At 50.1% G+C, this 20711-nt stretch overlaps 1 protein-coding gene across 2 annotated transcripts in view; it reads right to left on the reverse strand.

Annotated features, from left to right (window-relative positions):
• Positions 1 to 204: 204 nt before the first annotated feature.
• hivep1 (HIVEP zinc finger 1) overlaps positions 205 to 20711 on the reverse strand; it is an 85726-nt gene continuing 65219 nt past the window's right edge. For both annotated transcript variants that reach the window (XM_075450501.1, XM_075450500.1), the window contains 7 exons: positions 17439 to 17492; positions 9055 to 14504; positions 8081 to 8214; positions 7820 to 7995; positions 6832 to 6933; positions 3162 to 3598; positions 205 to 2141 (listed from right to left, as the gene is read on the reverse strand). In XM_075450501.1, the coding sequence (XP_075306616.1) occupies positions 1272 to 2141; positions 3162 to 3598; positions 6832 to 6933; positions 7820 to 7995; positions 8081 to 8214; positions 9055 to 14504; positions 17439 to 17492 (7223 nt within the window). In that variant the 3' untranslated portion in view covers positions 205 to 1271. The remainder of the gene's footprint in view (positions 2142 to 3161; positions 3599 to 6831; positions 6934 to 7819; positions 7996 to 8080; positions 8215 to 9054; positions 14505 to 17438; positions 17493 to 20711) is intronic.

Below are 20711 nucleotides of genomic sequence, written 5' to 3' on the forward strand. Positions count from 1 at the left end.
ATTTGTTGCAGTTTTAACGTTTTTACGTAAAATAACATGAAGTTCTCTGTGAGGTTAAAGAGTAAAAACATCCGGAATCAGAACTCAGAACAGACTCGATTTAAAAAAAATCTTAATCTGGTTTCCTAAAGTTTTAAAGAGCATTTTAATCTCATACTGCGTGTGAGTGTATTTATATTTATAAGTATTTATCAGCGAGACGTCTGAAAGCTTCATAAACAAATGTTTACTGATACAGTTCAGAATATTGATACAGCAATGTAAAGCTACCATAATGCACAAAGCTATGGACTTATGTGTCATAACGGGCACGAGATGGATTATAATAAATAGTTTGAACACAACATCTGTACACAGAAACATTGCCCTATAATCCATAGAAATGTACATTTACCAGAACAACAGTTATAATTCCATAAATTTACGAATGAAGAGTCCAAAGTAGAACTGATATCTGCCGCTTTCCGTCTCTTTACTTCTGCAAATCAACACAAACAATCACTGAATTCATCAGGAATTATGTACAAGGAACTCCAAAAAGGCACAATCGTCTATACAACATGTACAAAAAGGAAACCCGAGTGTCTGGAGCCGACAGGGGAGTAGAAATCAAAGGATTGGTCGCCGTTAGAAGTGTGTGATTGCACGTTTTAGGTTCAGCATCTGTGCTTTGGAGGGACGAAGCCCCGAAAGTGTTCTCAGTCGTACAAAGTGACAAAAGTTACAAAAAGGAGCAGCAGCTCAGGAGGCGCCTGCCGCTCAGGTGGCGCCTGCTGCTCAGGAGGCGCCTGATGCTCAGGAGGCGCCTGATGCTCAGGAGGCGCCTGCTGCTCAGGAGGCGCCTGATGCTCAGGAGGCGCCTGCCGCTCAGGTGGCGCCTGATGCTCAGGAGGCGCCTGCTGCTCAGGAGGCGCCTGCTGCTCAGCGGCTGCTCAAATGGCGCCTGCTGCTCAGGTGGAGCCTGCTGCTCAGGAGGCGCCTGCTGCTCAGCGGCTGCTCAAATGGCGCCTGCTGCTCAGGTGGAGCCTGATGCTCAGGAGGCGCCTGCTGCTCAGGAGGCGCCTGCTGCTCAGGAGGCGCCTGCCGCTCAGGTGGCGCCTGATGCTCAGGAGGCGCCTGCTGCTCAGGAGGCGCCTGATACTCAGGAGGCGCCTGCCGCTCAGGTGGCGCCTGATGCTCAGGAGGCGCCTGCCGCTCAGGAGGCGCCTGATACTCAGGAGGCGCCTGCTGCTCAGCGGCTGCTCAGCTGCTGCTCAAATGGCGCCTGCCGCTCAGGTGGCGATCACCAGCCTGTCCTCGTCATCGCTGGACGCCTCGTTATAGTCGTCGATCACCGTCTGCCAGCTGCTCGCTGGTGGTGCTCGTGGTGCTGCCGGGTCGGCATCAGGCGCCGGCGGGTGTTGGCGACCCGCCGGGCTCTGTGGAGCTGCACGTGGCGGCGGTGGGGGGGGCTTCTCTCTGTGTTCCACAGTCTGAGGGGGTTCTGCGGCGCCGCCTCTGCAAGTCGGGTTTGGCGGTGAAGCCGGCGTGCAGCTCCGTCCAGAACCGGCGGCGGGTTCGGTTTGGGCCTCTGGGCTGAGAGCGGACAGCGGGCTCAGAGACGGGATCAGGGCCGGCAGCGCGATGTTCACGATCTGCAGGCCCTGGACGTGCGTCTGCGGGCCAGCGCCGCTCTGGGACGTGGGGCTGGCGGCCAGAACCTGCAGGCCCAGGGTGGCGCTCAGCGTCAGGCCTTGCTGGGACAGACCCATGAGCGTCTCCAGGCCCGCCACCTGACCCAGAGGGAAGCACGGCACCATGCTGCCGATGGGCTCCTGGTTCTGCAGGCGGTCCGGCTGCAGGGCGGCGTTGGGCGGCTGCAGCGGGCTCGTGTTCCGGTGGATGACGCTCATGGCCGGAATGGCGAGCTGGACCGGACCGGCCTGGATGGGCAGGAAGGTGGCGAGGCCGGCCGGCACCAGCTGGATGCCCCCCACCGGGACCATGCTGTAGGGCGAGCGGGCCGGCTGCTGGGAGTGCAGCGGCAGGTGGCTGAACAGGTGCGTCTCTGCTCCCTGCGGGGGGAACTGGGCCGTCTGCGTGCCGCGGTCCACCGGCGTGACGGACCCGCCGGACGCCGCGGCGGGAGGAGCGCCGGAGGCCTGCGGAGAAGAAGAGGAAACATCTTATTTCTGTGGTCAGTGGCTGAAAGGTGCGAATGGTTCAGTCCAACGGGCCCCGCAGGTACCGTAAATTCCGGACTATAAGCCGCTACTTTTTTCGGCTTATAATAGACTGTCGTTGGAACTCTGATTAGGGCCACTATGCATCCATTGTATCCGCTCTTTTTTAATTATCTTAATTTTATACAAATTTTATTCAATTAATTTTATTGCACTTGTGGAAGGCTTTTAATGCCCTGCAGCACTTTTATTATTTCTGAATCGTGTTTTATGTTTTGTTGTTTTTATCCTGTTGTAAAGCACTTTGAGTACCAGTTGGCTATTGTAAAGGGCTATATAAATAAAGTTTGATTGATTGATTGATTGATTGAAAAGAAGAGGAAACGTCTTATTTCTGTGCTCAGTGGCTGAAAGGTGTGAATGGTTCGGTCCAACGGGCCCCGCCGGTACCGTAAATTCCGGACTATAAGCCGCTAATATGTGCTTTTTTTTCTTTTGTTTTCATGCCGCCAAAAACATTTTGCACCGTAACATTAGACCAATACAATTAAGGAATGCTTCACAGTGGTCCAATGAAATTGTACGGTAAATCAAACACACTTACACGACTAAATTATTGTAAATCGGTCATTTGTACTCACTGTCAACATGGAAAACAGACAAAGAAATGCGTATGATGGAGCTTTTAAATTGAAGTCGATCAACGACTTTTCCTGGTAGGCTACTGTCTTTTTTTTTTTTTTTTTTTTTATTTGTTACTAGCCGTGTTACAGGCACTGTTCGGGGAAAAAAAGCATTTACAGTATGTATTGCATCTTTCTGTGTAAATATCTCATATTACTATGTGGCCACCCGCGGCTTATAATCCGGAATTGACGGTACTCACTCTGTGGGACCTTAGAGGAGCTCTGAGGAGGCGCCGCACATGCAGGACACAACATAAGGACAGGGCAGGAAGGGGCGGAGACAAGACGGGCAGAGACGAGACGGGGGGCTCACCTGGCCTAGCTTGGCGCCGGGCCCGGGGGGGCTAAAGGGAACGTCAAAGTCGGGGTAGTCAATGGACATCTGCCGGCAGGGCGACACCGGGCTCATCATGTGCACCGACTCTGGGTCTGAGGCGTAGGAGTCTGAGGTGGTGGTGACGGGTGGAGGAGAGGCTGGGAGGGGGGCGGGGCTTAGGCGCTGGGACGGCGGGAGGGAGGCGGAGCTGATGGAGCTGATGCACATCTGGGCGAGCAGCGCGCTGGGCGGGAGCTCCGCCTCCCTGTAGGCGGCGTGCTGCGGGGAGGCCGACACCGACGGGCTGGTGGACAGGCCCGACTCCGCCTGGCTGTCCTCCTCCTCCTCCTCGTCGTTCTCCTCGTCGTCGGGCCCGTCCGAGTCGTCGGCGTCCGAGTCCTGGTGGTCGGCGCCGCTCAGCTGACTGCGGTCTCCTGCGCGGGAGAGAAGACAAGAACACGTTTAAATTCTGGGAAAAACTAACTTTGACCACAGAACGCTTTCAGGCATTACATCACATTCAGGCACTATTTATATTTAATTGTCTAATTTATTAATCTTCAGTTACTTATTTACATAGTATATATAGAGTATATATTTAGTCTGTATTTATTCTGTGTATATTATGTACATATTATTCTGTATATATATAAAATGCACACCTTTGCACTTCTGGTTGGATGCTAACTGCATTTCATTGGCCTGTACCTGTACTTGCTCTTTGACGATAAAGTTTAATCTAATCTAATTACATTACATTAGGGTCATTTTGCAGACGCTTTTATCCAAAGCGACTTCGTTCCACATCGGTAGGCAAAAGAACTTCAGGTCACCAGAAATCATAAGTGCATTTTCTTCCAAAACCAAACAGCTAAGAGCATAACTAGTGCTGGAGTAAGTGCAATAAGTTAGGTACCGAGACACATGGGAAGACAATTTAGGAAACAAATAAGTACGTAAGGAGCTGGGAGGAAACAGGTGACGTCCTCAGAGGGCGGATCAGGGTTTCCTGCAGAGATGGGCTGTGTTCGAAACCGCCAACTTCTCCTACTAACTTTAACTTTTTTTAAGTTCCCGGATGCATACTAGATTCTCCTAAATGTTGGGTATGCATCATGAGGTTACTACTCATACTCAAACTACCCAAGATGCAACGTAACGTGACGTCGCCGATCGTCATTTCCTGTCAAAACGGCAGTTTCAAGCTAGCTACAACGAGGGTAGGTTCACTTCCTGTTTTCAAAACAAAAGCACCAATTGTAAGGTAATGGCTTTCCCTATGATAAAAGGCAACGGGTATTTTATTTTGTGAAAATAACAGGAAGTGCGTTAGCTCACTGCGGCTAGCTTTAGTAGCGCCGAATTCATGGGAACAAAATTGTAAACAGCCGGTATTTTGTCAGGTTTTCAACACGTTGGGGATCTAAACGACTACTTTCTCACCTGAAAATGTTTCAAATGTTGCTAAAGTTTACAGAGTTTAGAGCTTAAGGGAAATCAGCTTCAGGCCGGCTGATTTCGGCTCGGGCAGGAGCCAAATGCATTGTGGGTAAACGCTCTGCATACTGTCTGATCGATGAGTATGCAGTATGTAGTATGCAGTATGTAGTATGAAGTATGTAGTATGTGGTATTTAGTATGTAGATGGAAGTATGTAGTATGTGATATGTAGTATGGAAGTATGTGGTTTGTAGTATGTAGTATGGAAGTATGTAGTATGTGGTTTGTAGTATAGAGTATGCAGTATGTAGTATGCAGTATGTAGTATGTAGTATGGAAGTATGCAGTATGTAATATGTAGTATGCAGTATGCAGTATGTAGTATGTAGTATGGAAGTATGTAGTATGCAGTATGTAGTATGTCGTATGGAAGTATGTAGTATGCAGTATGCAGTATGTCGTATGGAAGTATGCAGTATGCAGTATATAGTATGTAGTATGGAAGTATCCAGTATGTAGTATGTAGTATGGAAGTATGTAGTATGCAGTATATAGTATGTTGTATGGAAGTATGCAGTATATAGTATGTTTTATGGAAGTATGCAGTATGCAGTATGTAGTACGTTGTATGGAAGTATGCAGTATGCAGTATATAGTATGTTGTATGGAAGTATGCAGTATGCTGTATATAGTATGTTGTATGGAAGTATGCAGTATGCAGTATATAGTATGTTGTATGGAAGTATGCAGTATGCAGTATGTAGTATGGAAGTATGTAGTATGCAGTATGTAGTATGTAGTATGGAAGTATGTAGTATGTAGTATGGAAGTATGCAGTATATAGTATGTTGTATGGAAGTATGCAGTATGTAGTATGTAGTATGTTGTATGGAAGTATGTAGTATGCAGTATATAGTATGTTGTATGGAAGTATGCAGTATGTAGTATGTAGTATGTTGTATGGAAGTATGTAGTATGCAGTATATAGTATGTAGTATGCAGTATGTTGTATGGAAGTATGTAGTATGCAGTATATAGTATGTTGTATGGAAGTATGCAGTATGCAGTATATAGTATGCAGTATGCAGTATATAGTATGTTGTATGGAAGTATGCAGTATGTAGTATGTAGTATGGAAGTATGCAGTATGCAGTATATAGTATGTTGTATGGAAGTATGTAGTATGCAGTATGCAGTATACAGTATGTTGTATGGAAGTATGCAGTATGCAGTATATAGTATGTTGTATGGAAGTATGCAGTATGCAGTATATAGTATGTTGTATGGAAGTATGTAGTATGCAGTATGCAGTATATAGTATGTTGTATGTAGTATGCAGTATATAGTATGTTGTATGGAAGTATGTAGTATGCAGTATATAGTATGTTGTATGGAAGTATGCAGTATGCAGTATATAGTATGTAGTATGCAGTATGTTGTATGGAAGTATGTAGTATGCAGTATGTTGTATGGAAGTATGCAGTATGCAGTATGCAGTATATAGTATGTTGTATGGAAGTATGCAGTATGCAGTATGCAGTATGTAGTATGTAGTATGGAAGTATGCAGTATGCAGTATATAGTATGTTGTATGGAAGTATGTAGTATGCAGTATGCAGTATATAGTATGTTGTATGTAGTATGCAGTATATAGTATGTTGTATGGAAGTATGTAGTATGCAGTATATAGTATGTTGTATGGAAGTATGCAGTATGCAGTATATAGTATGTTGTATGGAAGTATGCAGTATGCAGTATGCAGTATATAGTATGTTGTATGGAAGTATGCAGTATGCAGTATGTAGTATGTAGTATGGAAGTATGTAGTATGCAGTATATAGTATGTTGTATGTAGTATGCAGTATATAGTATGTTGTATGGAAGTATGCAGTATGCAGTATGCAGTATGTAGTATGGAAGTATGCAGTATGCAGTATATAGTATGTTGTATGGAAGTATGCAGTATGCAGTATGTTCGTTCCACCATCGGGGGGAACAGAACAGAGAGAAGCCGTGACGGGCAGCTTCTCTTTTCTAAAATTAGACGCAGCAGTTTCCTCCTCCTGAGCGCGGCGCCCGCCGCCCACACGCTCCGAGTTCACCGAGGAAGAAGCTGCTTTCTGCTTTTGGAATTCCTAATTAGACCGAACCGTTCATCCACATAGCAACAGAGAACAGGGAGCCATGTAAAAATAAAAAAAACCCAGCCTGAGGCTCCGCCCCCTACCCGAGTCCTCGGCGTCCTGGTCCTCGATGGCCGCCTCCGGCACCCCCATCTCCATGCACTTCTTCCTGTGGGCCTTGGACTTCATGTGCTTGGTCAGGTTTCCTGCGAACAGAGAGGCAGAGAGGCCTTTACGTAAGCTGCAGAGGGTGAGTAACCGATGCTGGGACGAACGTGGGCTCTGCTCTGCGCTGGCGTGTGGGAAGGTAAAAGTTCGATAAAGAGCGGTGAATCACGCCGTCTTAGAGCCGGTGGAGCTGCATCTTTAGTTCCACCGCCTGCTAACCCAGAAGAAGATGCTGCTCAGCTGTGGCCGTGCACGCTACATCTGTGCACGTGTCCACGGAGGTCATTACTGTGACCCTGATGGAGGCCTAAAGCACGGACACAGAGGCGCTCACTAAGAGGTTTTTGCTCTCTTAGAACAGAAAGATACTTTATACATCCCCCGATGGGGGAAATTCAAATTAGTCAAGTAGCTCAAAAAATTATTAATATTTACAATGATTGTAGATGAACAACTACAATAATAATACCAATTCTAATAATAAAAAGACTACAACTAACTAATAATAATAAATGACTAAATAAATAAATTTAAAAATAAATTGGAACTCTGCTCACAGGACGCAGCAGGGGGTAAGAAGATGTTCAGAAATGATGTTGCTGATATGGGATGTCATACAGCTTCATGTCAAAAGAGGCGAACTGTCCCTTTAAAGTGTTGCTGAGCTCCAGGCCGGTTTTAGAAGGACGACAGAACTGCAGCTACTGTTTCTGCATTTACGGGACGCACCGGATTAATACTTTATTTGGATGAAATAAAGCTGATGTTCGGGTTTTCAGTTTGATTGTCCCTTTAAAGCTCAGAGCTGCTTCAGAAACTCTTTGAGCTCAAACCGTTCACCATCACGCAGCGTTTGGATGTCAGATCAGATGATAAACGTGTTGGTGAGGACTCGCAGCTTCAGCTCGCCGGCTGGGTTCTGACCTTTGGTCTTGAAGGAGAAGCTGCAGTGGACGCAGTGGAACGGCCGCACGTCGGAGTGCGTTCGGATGTGTTTGCGCAGCATGCTGGGCTTCTTGCAGCGGATGCCACACTCCTCGCAGATGTACTTCCCTCGTCCACGGCCGCGCACGTACACGTACTCCTCGTTGGACTTGAACCTGCGGGTTTGCAGAGTCTCACCATCAAACGAAAAACGCCTGAAGTGGTGCGAGGATGAAGCCGGGAGACGTTTTTTAAACTTACCCGCCATCGAATATTTTGACCCGCCGCGGCTCTGAGGACGGCGCCGCGTCCTTTTCCGAATCGTTGCTGCTCTGAGGTTCTGGTTGCAGTTTGCTTCTTGGTTCTGCTGACACAGACTTTTGGGTTATCGGGACCTGCGGGGGGGAAGAGTCGATGGATTTATTGATCTGATTTTTTATTTATTTATTATTTATTTGATTAGGACAATGCACATTAATGAACATATCAGCAGAGCATCAATGTAAATATGCCAGAATTAGCACAGTTGCTAAATTTCAGCCGTTGTCCGAAGGCAGATATCATAAAAAAAACATACAGACAATACACCATGACCAATGGATATAACATGCAGAAATCTGACATATAGAAAAAAAAAGAAAACACTAATTCACATCAAAGTTAAAGGGATAGTTCGCCTCTTTTGACATGAAGCTGTATGACATCCCATATTAGCAACATCATTTATGAACATTTTCTTACACTGGAAAAAAAATGCCCCTCCAAAAATAAGTAAGAAAACAACAAATAAAAGACGTTTTTGCTTGAAATAAGCAAATAAATCTGCCAATGGAACTAGTGAAAATCGGCTTGTGAAGATTTCTTGAAATAAAATGTGATATTTGGGACTTTTGAGTTAAAAGTGATCTTGAAATTAGCTTAATGTAGCTTGTTTCATGTGAAATATGACTCAAAACAAGATGTTTTCAAGACTTTTTCACTTAACAAGACATTCAAGATGTATTGTATTAAAAACAAGTCCCTATATCTGGCTGAAATGGTACTTGTTAGACAGTTGTGTCTCATATTAAGTGTACTGAGATACTCAATGAGACTAATATACTTGGTAAGATTTAGATTTTTTCCAGTGTATGATATTGCTGATATGGGATGTCATACAGCTTCTAGTCAAAAGAGGCGAACTATCCCTTTAAAGAGGTGGGGCAGCAATGCAACAGACTTCTGAGGAGACTCACCCTGGGCATGACGTCTTTCAGCTTCCCCGAGTAGGACAGCAGGTCGGACTTCCCGCCGGTTCTTATGGCCGAGGTGTAGAGGATCTTCTTGGAGCTCTGCTTGGAGTCGAACAGAGACATGACCACCTTGGTGGGCAGCCCCAGGGGGTTGGGGTTGTTGGGGCTGAGCGTCCAGGCGGCGTAGGCCGACGTCTTGAGGTCGGTCTGCGGGACGTGGAGCGGCTTCCTCTTCATCAGGAAGCACCAGGTGAAGGTGGTGGCCGTCTTCAGGCTGGGGAAGGACAGGCGCTGGGAGTCCTTGGCGTTCCCCACGGACGCGCTCAGCTTGACCTGAGCCGTGTGGAAGCTGGAGGGTCGGATCAGGGACTTGGCCGGCGTCCACCTCTGCTCCTCGGCCTTCGGGCCGGTGGTCGTCCTCAGAACCGACCCGGCCGGCTCCGGAGCCGCAGCCCCCCTTTCCTTTTCCAGCCCGGCCCCATCTGGCGACATGGGCTTAACGTCATTGGTGGCCTCGGAGTCCTTCCCCCCTTTGGCGTCCGGCAGAGGCGGGGCTTCGGTCTCGATGGGACTGTCCGCCGGCTCGGTCGTGCAAACCTGCCGAACGAGCATCAGCTTGCGCTGCCGCGTGACCTCGGACATCTTGGAGCTGAGGTAACTGACCGACCTGCCGTCGGTGAGGCAGGCCACGCCGTGCTCGTCCTTGGCCCGTTTCTGGTGCTTCTCCATGTAGATGTCCAGGCTGTTGGCGGGGGACAGCATGCGCTTGCTGGAGGCGGCGGGTTCCTGCTGGGGGCAGAGAGTCACCGAGGCCAGTTTCTGCGTGCAGTGCAGAGACCCCGGAGAAGGAGCCGGGTCCGCCGCCTGACTCCGCTCCTTCTTGGCGTCGGCCTCCACGCCGGGAGCGGCCGGCAGGCTGTTTTTGCCGGGCAGGGACGAGGCGGGGAGCATCTGTTCGTGGGTGATCAGGATCTGTGGCAGCGGTTGGCTCTTTGGATCCTGCGCTTTGACGTCCGAGGCCTGCGGACCGGCGACGAAGACGTTCTGGATGAGCTCCGAGGACTTGGAGACGCTCAGAGTGGGATTGGCGATGGGGATGGTTAATATCGGCAGGGCGTTGTGGGCGGCCTGAGGGCAGGAGAAGGAGAAGGTCTGGCTGGCTCTCAGAGCCGGACACTGGAGCTGGTATTTGGGCACAAAACATTTCTTTTCGTCGGAGTCGGGGAGTTTGTTTTGGACGCTCTCTCGACAGACTGAGATCTGGCTGACTGGCTGTGGTGGCTTTTGGCAGATTTGAACCCTTGACTTCTGATGCCACGGGTGGGGGAGGCCGTGCACCTGAGGCTGCTGCGTGGGGCTGCCCAGGTTGATGCTCTGCACCATCTGCTCGTCGTGCTGGAGCGGCGGTTCTGCCGCGTGCAGGACGAAAGGTGCCGCCGCCGCCGGGCGCCGGCTGGCGACGTGAATCTGCTGTGATCTGCTCTGAGCGAAGGAGCTGCTGAGAGGTTTGTCGAAAGGTTTCCGAACGGGCTGCTGACTCTCTGGGCCGATCTTTAGAGACATCTGGCGCACCAGCGGCCCCCGCCTCCTCTCGATGAGGGGCACCTGGGGGAGTTGAGGCCGCTGGCCGGTCTTCGGCTGACAGACGGGGGACGGAGGTCTGCTGGGAGACACGTGGACGCAGTCGAAGGACTTGCTGCGGTAGTCACACGAAATCTCCACGGAGGGCTGAGTGCATGTGATCTGCTCGGACGCGGCTCGCCTCATCACTCCGGGGACGCCGAGCGTGTTGAAGGCCGCCGGCGGCCCCTGAGGCTCGGGGACCTTCCCGGGACCCTCCCCCCTGGATGGACTCTCAGATCGGGACAGCTCGTCTCTGTCGAAGGAGGCTGAGACGCTGGAGCAGCGGGAGAGGCTGCTGTCCCGGCTGAGGCTGCGCGACAGGCTGGACTCGAAGCTGGACTCCCCCGAGGACTGCTCCATCTGAGCCAGGCGGATCCGCTTCTTCTTCGGGGGAAGCTTCTCCGCGGGCACCTTGGACAGACTCTCGCTTCTCTGAGGCCAGCTGAATTGTTCCGCCGGCTTGTCCGCCGGCTCCGTGGTCGGCGCCTCGTGCTCCCTGTCGGAGTCCTCGGTGACCAGGATCTCGGGAACCTGGATGTTGCTTTGACGGACCAGACGGGACTGATGGACGGGGGTGGAGCTCGCACTGCCCTCGCCGCTCTGATCCTTCCGCTGTTTCCCGTACTCGGCTCCGGTGGGTTTGGGTGTTTTCTCCTGGTAGGCGTCGGCTGGGGCGGCCGGCGCTCCGTCCGTGTTGGGCTTGCTCAGCGCGTCCTTCTCCATGCCGTCGGCGGGGGGGAGCCTGTCGGCCGACTCCGTCTCAAACGAGTTGGGTCTGCTGAGGGAGTTGGTGTGCCGGATGACCGAGGTACCGCTGCTCTGCCGCTGCAGCTCGCCCTTACTCGAGCTGATCTGAGTCTCCCGTATCGGAGACAGTCTGGAATCCGGCGTGTTCATCCCTCGCGCTGCGAGCTGGACCTGAGGTAGCTTCGGCTGGTTGTCTGCTGTCGGAGCGTGTTGGGGAAACGTCCTGCCGGTCGGAGCCGCCGGAGGCTCGAACCCGACCGAACACGGCGGGATGGTGTCCGTCGGAGACTGGTCGTCCTCGTCGCCGACGCTTTTCATTTTCCGTCTCTTCCTGATGGACGTCTGCTGGTCCAGTGTCCCCGAGCCGCCCGTCGGCCTCGCCGCGCTGACGTAGAACACGTCCTGGTCGGCGTCTTTGACCGCCACGGGCTTGTTTTTAGGGCCGTGGAGCTCGGAGCAGTAAAACTTCTTGTGGGTTTCAAAGTTCTCCAGCTTTCTGTACCGGTTCCGACACGTTTCGCACTCGTACATGGTGCCTTTGTTCTGTTGAGGCTTCCTGTTCCTGTCCTGGCCGTGTTCGAACGACCTGCTCCGCTGCATCAGCTCGGCGGCGGCGTTGGCGCCCGCCCCGTGGTAGCCCTCGTCCATGGAGCGAACGGTGGGCAGGCCGTGGCCCTCGCTCGTGGAGAAGTCCTCCACGGCTTCCTGCCTCACCAGAGTTCGGGAATGTAAGGCGGGGTTCGGGGTTGGCGGTGCCGACGAGAACACGTCGTTGTTCAAGGTGCTGATTTTGTCATCGAATGATTGACAGACCCTCAGAGGGTGGGGGAGGGGGGCGACGTTGAGGGGCAGGGTGGAGTGTCCGGCGGTGGTGGGCATAGAGTTGCTCCTGGTGATGGGCAGGCAGTCCATGGGGGGGTACTGAGCCGGAACCGAGAGCAGGAACACGGGCTTGGACTTGTCCGTGGGGGTGAAGGGAGACTTGGGGATGTCGGAGCTGGAACTGGACCTCCGGCCCATCGGCTTCAGGTCGAACTGAAACGAGTCTTTGAATATATAGGACTTGGGGGAGTCGATGCTGCCCCTCCTGGAGAGGGAGGTCCGCCGCGGCTTCACGCTGTCCAGCTGCTTGTTGTCCACCACCGCCTCGTTGTCGGAGATCAGCTTGGAGATGCGTTCCTCCAGGGAGCGAGCGCTGGCCTCCAGCGGCGGCCGCATTGGCCTCGTCCTCGCCTCAGCCGCCACGTGCATCACCGTGGAAACCACGGGAGGCACGCCGGGGAGCGCGTTCTTGGCGTTGTCGAGGTCTAGCGGTGGCGTTATCTTTACGAACGGACTGGGGGGGCTCATGGCTTGATCGGCGCTCTCGGAGCGGGAGAAGTATCCGGAGTCGGTGCTGCCCAGGCTGCGGGGGCTCAGCAGACACTTGGGCTGCGGCTGCTGGCAGAAGTCCGTGGCCTGCTGCCGCTGCAGCTGGGCGTGGCCCCCCAGCAGGGGCGACCTGCACTGCTGGTCCTCGTCCTCGCTCACGGCGTCCAGCGAGGCGGTCGCCCCGTCCACCTCCTTCAGAGACGACAGCACCGTGACGCTGGACCTCAGGTTGGCGGTCTGGAACTCCCGCTGCCGCTGGGCGGCCGCCTGCTCAGGCGCGGCCCCCGTAACTCGGGGACTGTCCGCCCTCAGAGGCGACACGTTCACCGGGTACACGACCACCTTCGGGAGCGCTGCCGTGACTTTGGGCTCGTGGGCCCTGCGGACTCGCGCCGCTTTGCCCGAGTCTGCCTCGCCGAAGGCCGCGGCCGCACTCTGCGAGCTGCTTTCAGACGAAGCCGCCGTGCAGCTCGGCGAGGAATCCGCATCCAGGTCGGCGGCGCTCCCCTCCTCGTCGCTGTCCCCGCTGTCCTCGGCCTCAGAGTGCGTTCCAGCTGCTTTGTCGGACTCCTGGGACAGCGAGCCGCCTCCGGACTCCGAGCGCGCGATGAGCCCGAGCTTGATGGCGTGCGCGTGGGATTTCTTGTGCTTGTACAAGTTGCTCTTGGTTTTGAAGGAGAAGCCGCAGGTGACGCAGGGGTACGGCCGCTCGCCCGTGTGCGAGCGGATGTGTTTGAGCAGCACGCTGGGTTTGGCGCACGCCCGGTTGCAGTACTCGCACACGTACTTTCCAGGCTTCTTGAGCTTCTGGTCCTTGGAGACCTGCTCGGCACCGAAGCTCATGACGGTGGTCATCTGCACGTGGTTGCTTCCAGGCGTGACCGGCACCTGGATGGTGCTGGGAACCGTGGCGGAGAGGGACTGGCACGTGTGCACGACGGGCGGCTGGCTCTGCGGCAAGGCACCGCAGCCCGAGGGAGCCGGAGCGTGGGTCATAGGAGGCGGGCCGGGGTTAAAGTTCATGTGCAAGCTGGGCTTCTCTGGGTTGGAAGGCATGAAATGGGAGCTACCCTGTGAGGTTGCCTGCACGCTTCCCTGCAGCGCTGCTGCGATACCAATGACGTTGCCTTGTTTGATGTAATAGGTCTGCATGTGGGGCGCTGGGGTCTGGAGGCCGACGCTGACCGCCGGCAGCGCCGCGCTGGGCTGAGCGTGCAGAGCGGCGGCGGGTTTGCCGGCGGCCGGGTTCTTCCTCTCAGCCAGCGTGCTGAAGTCCGGCTCCATGGCCTTCAGCAGCACATCCAGAGGAGCGCTGCCGCGGTACGACTCCGGGCTCCGCCGGTCTTTGTGCTCAGACTCTTTGGCGGCAGGGCGCTCCTCGCCTTCCGAGGGCTCACGTGACGGCGGCCTCGGGGACGTCGCTTCCTGCTTCACCCCCTCAGCATCGGAGGAGTTGGACCCCTCGTCGGGGGACGCTGCAGCCGGCTGAACATGTTGCGGCTCTTCTTTCCCGCCGGGCGGCGGAGGCTTGTGGGAGGGACTGTTGGAGGAGGGGGAGGGCGTCGTTTCCTTGGAAGAGGATGATTCCCGTGACTTCGACTGCAGGGGCTTTTTCACTGGAGATTTGGGGATTTTCTTCAGCTGGTTCTCTGCAACGATCTTTTTCCTCTTCAGGCCTTTTATGTTGTCGGCGGCCCTCCGGTCCGACAGAACTGTGGACACAGAAACACAGAGTCAGTCTCATACTGATGTAACAGTTTATTCACCTGGGTTTCACACAGCTGATCCCTCTGTTTACTGTAACAGGTTTAAAAACACCACCCACACTGGAAAAAATGCCCCTCCAAAAATAAGTAAAACAAAAACAAATAAAAGACGTTTTTGCTTGAAATAAGCCACAAAAATCTGCCAATGGAACTAGTGAAAATCGGCTTGTCAAGATTTCTTGAAATAAAATGTGATATTTAGGACTTTTGAGTTAAAAGTGATCTTGAAATTAGCTTAAAAACCTCTTCAAATGTAAAAAAAAAGCTTGTTTCATATGAAATCTGACTCAAAACAATTTGTTTTCAAGACTTTTTCATTTAACAAGATATTCCAGATGTATTGTATTAAAACAAGTCCCTATATCTGGCTGAAATGGTACTTGTTAGGCAGTTGTGTCTGATATTAAGTGTAATGAGATATTTTGACTAGAAATTAGACAAATATACTTGGTAAGACTTTGATTTTTTTCCAGTGCAGGCCTCCACATTTAGCTTGTTCTGCCACTTCCTGTTAAAAGGGAGTTTTTTCTTCCCACAGTCGTCTCGTGCACGCTCAGCACGGGGGATTGGATCAGAGATAAGCTTCACTCAGTGGGGTCACATGGCACTGAAAGGATCGGATTATTGGCTAAATCACAATCAGACTGAGTTATTAAGTGCATGTAGACACCTTAATCTGACTAAGAATTGGATCGGATCGGATTAAGACCCCGAGATAACTGGGTTGAAAGTCACTCTAAACCTGCTTGTAGACGCTGAAGCTCGTGGTAAATTGGATACTACTCCTACTACTCATACTAACTTTTTGAGTTAGTATGCGAGTTTGAGTAAGCGAGAAGTTCCCGGATGCATACTAGATTCTCCGAAATGTTGGGTATGCATCATGAGGTTACTACTCATACTCAAACTACCCAAGATGCTGATGTTAAAAGTGTGTTTGCACAACAAATGTTATGGCACTTTCATTCATATGGCAGCACATTTAAAATAAAGCTACATGCTAAAAGCTATACACTACTTTTGGATTCATTTTTGGATTCTGCTACAAATGAGATTAAATGTGATTAATCAGGGAAATCATGAGATTAATTAGATTAAACATTTTAATCGTTGCCCAGCCCTAGTTCTGAGATCACCAAACCTCTGACAGTTTGAGGCTTTTAAAAGAAGCTGCAGGTCACTTTGAAACGTTTCTGTTGTTAAAACTCTCTTAAAACCCAAAATTTGTGGGTGTTTGGCAGAGTTACGTAATGACTGAACCGAGGTTTTTCAGCTCATCGGCCTCACTGATCCTGATGTGTGTGACTAACACCCTGAGGCCCACGCTTCGTTACGTAAGGACTCAGTCGAGTCCTTCCTCCTCGTTTTTCTGAAATGTGGACGAGCAGAAAACGGACTTTTTAAAGGATCCAGGCCCCGTTCCTGTTGCGTAACATCTGCGGTGTCACACTTTCCTGGCCTGTGGTGGTGTTTCCCAAACGATGAAGTCAGGCTTCCTTCTGGCATAATTAGATGTTCTCCACAAAAACACACACGCCCTCTGAAAACAACCGTCCCAAAAGAGGGAAAACGGGACAAACTTTCAGCTTTAAAACTGAACCTTCGACTCGATCGCTGCACGAAAACACGAGTAAACTCTATCAGCCGCCGATTATATGAACATTAAAATGTTTTCCAGCATCATGAGGAGAAAAAAATGTTTTATTTTCTAATGTTTTACGAGTCAGAACATCTGTTCCTCATCAGCTCTTAAAACAAATCAAGGTTAAAGGTCACCCCAAGGTCAGAAACCCGAAGAGCTACATCTCAGACTCTGCAGGCCTCAGTTAGCATGTTAAAGGTTAAAGGTCACCCCAAGGTCAGAAACCCACAGAGCTACATCTCAGACTCTGCAGGCCTCAGTTAGCATGTTAAAGGTTAAAGGTCACCCCAAGGTCAGAAACCCAAGAGCTACATCTCAGACTCTGCAGGCCTCAGTTAGCATGTTAAAGGTTAAAGGTCACCCATCCATCCATCCATCCATTATCTATACCGCTGAATCCGTCGATCGGGTCGCGGGTGGGCTGGAGCCTATCCCAGCAGTCAATGGGCGAGAGGCGGGGTACACCCTGGACAGGCCGCCAGTCCATCGCAGGGCCACATAGAGACATACGAGACAAACAACCATGCACACTCACACTCACTCCTAAGGACAATTTAGAGATGCCAATCAACCTAACATGCATGATTTTTTGGACAGTGGGAGGAAGCCGGAGTACCCGGAGAGAACTTAAAGGTCACCCCAAGGTCAGAAACCCAAAGAGCTACATCTCAGACTCTGCAGGCCTCAGTTAGCATGTTAAAGGTTAAAGGTCACCCCAAGCTCAGAAACCCAAAGAGCTACATCTCAGACTCTGCAGGCCTGAGTCAGCATGTTAAAGGTTAAAGGTCATGGCAGCACAGTTAGAAACAGACTGAACAGGTATGGCTTGTGTGGAAGGGCTGCAGGAGAAAGCCTCTTCTCTCTAAAAAGAACATGGCAGCACAGCTTAGGTTTGCAAAGCTGCATCTGAACAAACCACAAGACTTCTGGAACAATGTCCTTTGGACAGACCAGACCAAAGTGGAGATGTTTGCTCATCATGCACAGCAGCACGTTTGGAGGAAACCAAACACAGCACATCAGCACAAACACCTCACACCAGCTGTGATTTAAAATGTCTGAAAGTTTTCACATCAAAATGTTCCATAAAGGATTCTTTATCATCTTCAGACAGAACTTGGTGCAACAGCTCATCTAAAATCCTGTAAAAGCTCCACCCAGAGGCTGGATATGCCTCCATCAGGAGCTCCACCTGGTGAAACTGAGCAGTTACTCTGAGTGTGGAGCTCTGCTCTTACCTTTCTGTGAGGCTTTGGGCTCTTTCAGCTCTTTCTGCGCTTCTTCAATTTTATCTGAAACACAAGAGGAGAAAAGTTTAAGGAAAGATAATAATAACTTTATTTATTTATTCGGGCTGGGCAAGTTAATTCATGTAACATAGTTTAAAAAAAAACAAAAAAAAAACATTTTATTATTTTTTGGGGGTTTTGTGCCTTTAATGGAAAGTTCAGAGAGACAGGAAGCAGGGGGCAGAGAGAGGGGGAACAACACGCAGCACCCCTGTTTTATTATTTATTTTATTATTGTGAAAGTCTGTTGCTCACAGGCTTTTATTTTGTAAAAGTCTGCTGCTGTCTGCTGTGGAACAGGAAAAGAAAGTAATCGGCGGATCCACCAAACATGGAGAAGGGTACGGAACTTTTACTCGGCCATTTTCATGTTAAAGTTCTTCCAGACGGCGGAGTCGACAGAACCAAAGTCATCTGTAAACACTGCCAAGTTGAATTGTCTTCTCAGCGTAGTAGTTCCAGTCTAAAATATCACTTAAAGGCAAAACACACAACTGATAGCAGCAAGTCATTCAAGGAAACAGACAGTGGAGCGAGGCTTCTACATAAAAACTACAGAAAGATGCTGATGTTAAAAGTGTGTTTGCACAACAAATGTTATGGCACTTTCATTCATATGGCAGCACATTTAAAATAAAGCTAAATGCTAAAAGCTATACGCTACTTTTGGATTCATTTTTGGATTCTGCGTACAAATGCGATTAATCGTGATTAATCAGGGAAATCATGTGATTAATTAGATTAAACATTTAAATTGTTGACCTTTAAAATCCGTTTAAAGTCCTCTGACAGAGGAAACTGATTGTAGAAAACTGCCCAACAGTCCAACATTCAGAGGAATAAAAGGTTCAAATGTTAGAAATAAAACAGACAAATAAAGGTCACATGAACACGTCTGAGTGCATTATTTATTATTCTGGGTCGTTCTTAACTGAAGGAAGAACTTCTTCACAGTCACACCGGGAACAATAATCTAAAACCTCTTTGACTTTGTGCACTTCTACCCAGCGTCACGTGTTCGATGCTGCAGCTGATGCCATCACGGTCCTGCACCAGAGGCATGCTGGGAAACTGGGCGAACAGCAGCAGAACTCAGAGGAGGTCGGTGGATTATGTCATCACCAGTGTGTGCGTTACTACGGAAACGCCCTTTTCCGTCTCACTCCGGGTCCCGGTGCACGCCAGCGATGACGTAACACGACCCCACCCGGTTACCGAACGCTCCAGGAGGCGTTTTCGTTCACGCCGCGGCGTTCTCGGCCCCCGGCATCAACAAAGGAGCCTCTGTGTTGCCCTGGCAACAGAAGCGGCCCGACGGGATTCCTCCGAACTGAGAGGATCCTCCTGAGAGCCGGCTGAGGTCATCAGAGCTCATCGTGCCGGTCGGGGCGCTGGGAGCTGGACTGTGTCTTTCATCCAGATGCTGAAAGACACCCTGAACATCTGGAAACTCAGGCTGAACTCTGATCTCTGTGGGGGGGGCGTGTTTCTCATCCATCTGAAAACGGTTCAGAAACAGCTGGAAATCATCAGAACTCAACTCCAAACATGAGTCGGTTTAAACCGAACAGATGTGGCAGAAAACATCTGGAAACACCTGTTTAAAGGGCTTCGACAGGAGGGCAAAGAGCCGATGCAACGTCATCACTTCCTGTTTAACCTTTTTACCTGCTGGTTACACCTGAGGACATGTTTTTAGTTTGATGTTTTATCACGTTTAAGCTTGTTTATGTTTTGTTTTTGAGTTTTTAGCCAGGTCTTGTATTTAGTTTTGCCTTCCCCACAGTTTCAGTTTGCTCATTAGTTTCACTCACAATCACCCAGTTCCCTGTTGAGTTTCCAGGTTTCCTCATTGTGGTTGCCAGATCCTATCCGTTAATACCCTTCATGCCAAGTTAAGTGTATCATGTCAAGTCAAGGGCTGTGTTCCAAACCGCATACTTCTCCTACTACTCATACTGACTTTTTTCCCGGATGCATACTAGATTCTCTGAAATGTTGGGTATGCATCATGAGGTTACTACTCATACTCAAACTACCCAAGATGCAACGCAACGTGACGTCGCCGATCGTCATTTCCTGTCAAAACGGCAGTTTCAAGCTAGCTACAACGAGGGTAGGTTCACTTCCTGTTTTCAAAACAAAAGCACCAATTGTATGGTAATGGCTTTCGTTGGTGATCTAAACGACTACTTTCTCTCCTGAAAATGTTTCAAATGTTGCTAAAGTTTACAGAGTTTAGAGCTTAAGAGAAATCAGCTTCAGGCCGGCTGATTTCGGCTCGGGCAGGAGCGAAATGCATTGTGGGTAAACGCTCTGCATACTGTCTGCTCGATGAGTATGCAGTATGTAGTATGTAAGTATGTAGCATGTAGTATGCAGCATGTAGCATGCAGTATGTAGTATGTAGCATGTAGTATGCAGCATGTAGCATGCAGTATGCAGCATGTAGCATGTAGCATGTAGCATGCAGCATGTAGCATGCAGCATGTAGCATGTAGCATGCAGTATGCAGTATGTAGTATGCAGCATGTAGCATGTAGCATGCAGCATGCAGTATGTAGCATGTAGGATGCAGCATGCAGTATGTAGCATGTAGTATGCAGCATGTAGCATGCAGTATGTAGCATGTAGCATGCAGTATGTAGTATGCAGCATGTAGCATGTAGCATGCAGCATGCAGTATGTAGCATGTAGTATGCAGCATGCAGTATGTAGCATGTAGTATGCAGCATGTAGCATGCAGTATGTAGTATGTAGCATGTAGTATGCAGCATGTAGCATGCAGTATGCAGCATGTAGCATGCAGCATGTAGCATGCAGCATGTAGCATGTAGCATGCAGTATGCAGTATGTAGTATGCAGTATGTAGCATGTAGTATGCAGTATGTAGCATGTAGCATGCAGTATGTAGTATGCAGCATGTAGCATGCAGTATGCAGCATGTAGCATGTAGCATGCAGTATGTAGCATGTAGCATGTAGTATGCAGTATGCAGCATGTAGCATGTAGTATGCAGCATGCAGTATGTAGCACGTAGCATGTAGTATGTAGTATGCAGTATGTAGCACGTAGCATGCAGCATGCAGTATGTAGCATGTAGTATGCAGCATGTAGCATGCAGTATGTAGTATGTAGCATGTAGTATGCAGCATGTAGCATGCAGTATGCAGCATGTAGCATGCAGCATGTAGCATGCAGCATGTAGCATGTAGCATGCAG

The sequence above is a fragment of the Odontesthes bonariensis genome, chromosome 18, assembly GCF_027942865.1.
Source record: "Odontesthes bonariensis isolate fOdoBon6 chromosome 18, fOdoBon6.hap1, whole genome shotgun sequence".
In the NCBI taxonomy this organism is placed as follows: Eukaryota; Metazoa; Chordata; class Actinopteri; order Atheriniformes; family Atherinopsidae; genus Odontesthes; species Odontesthes bonariensis.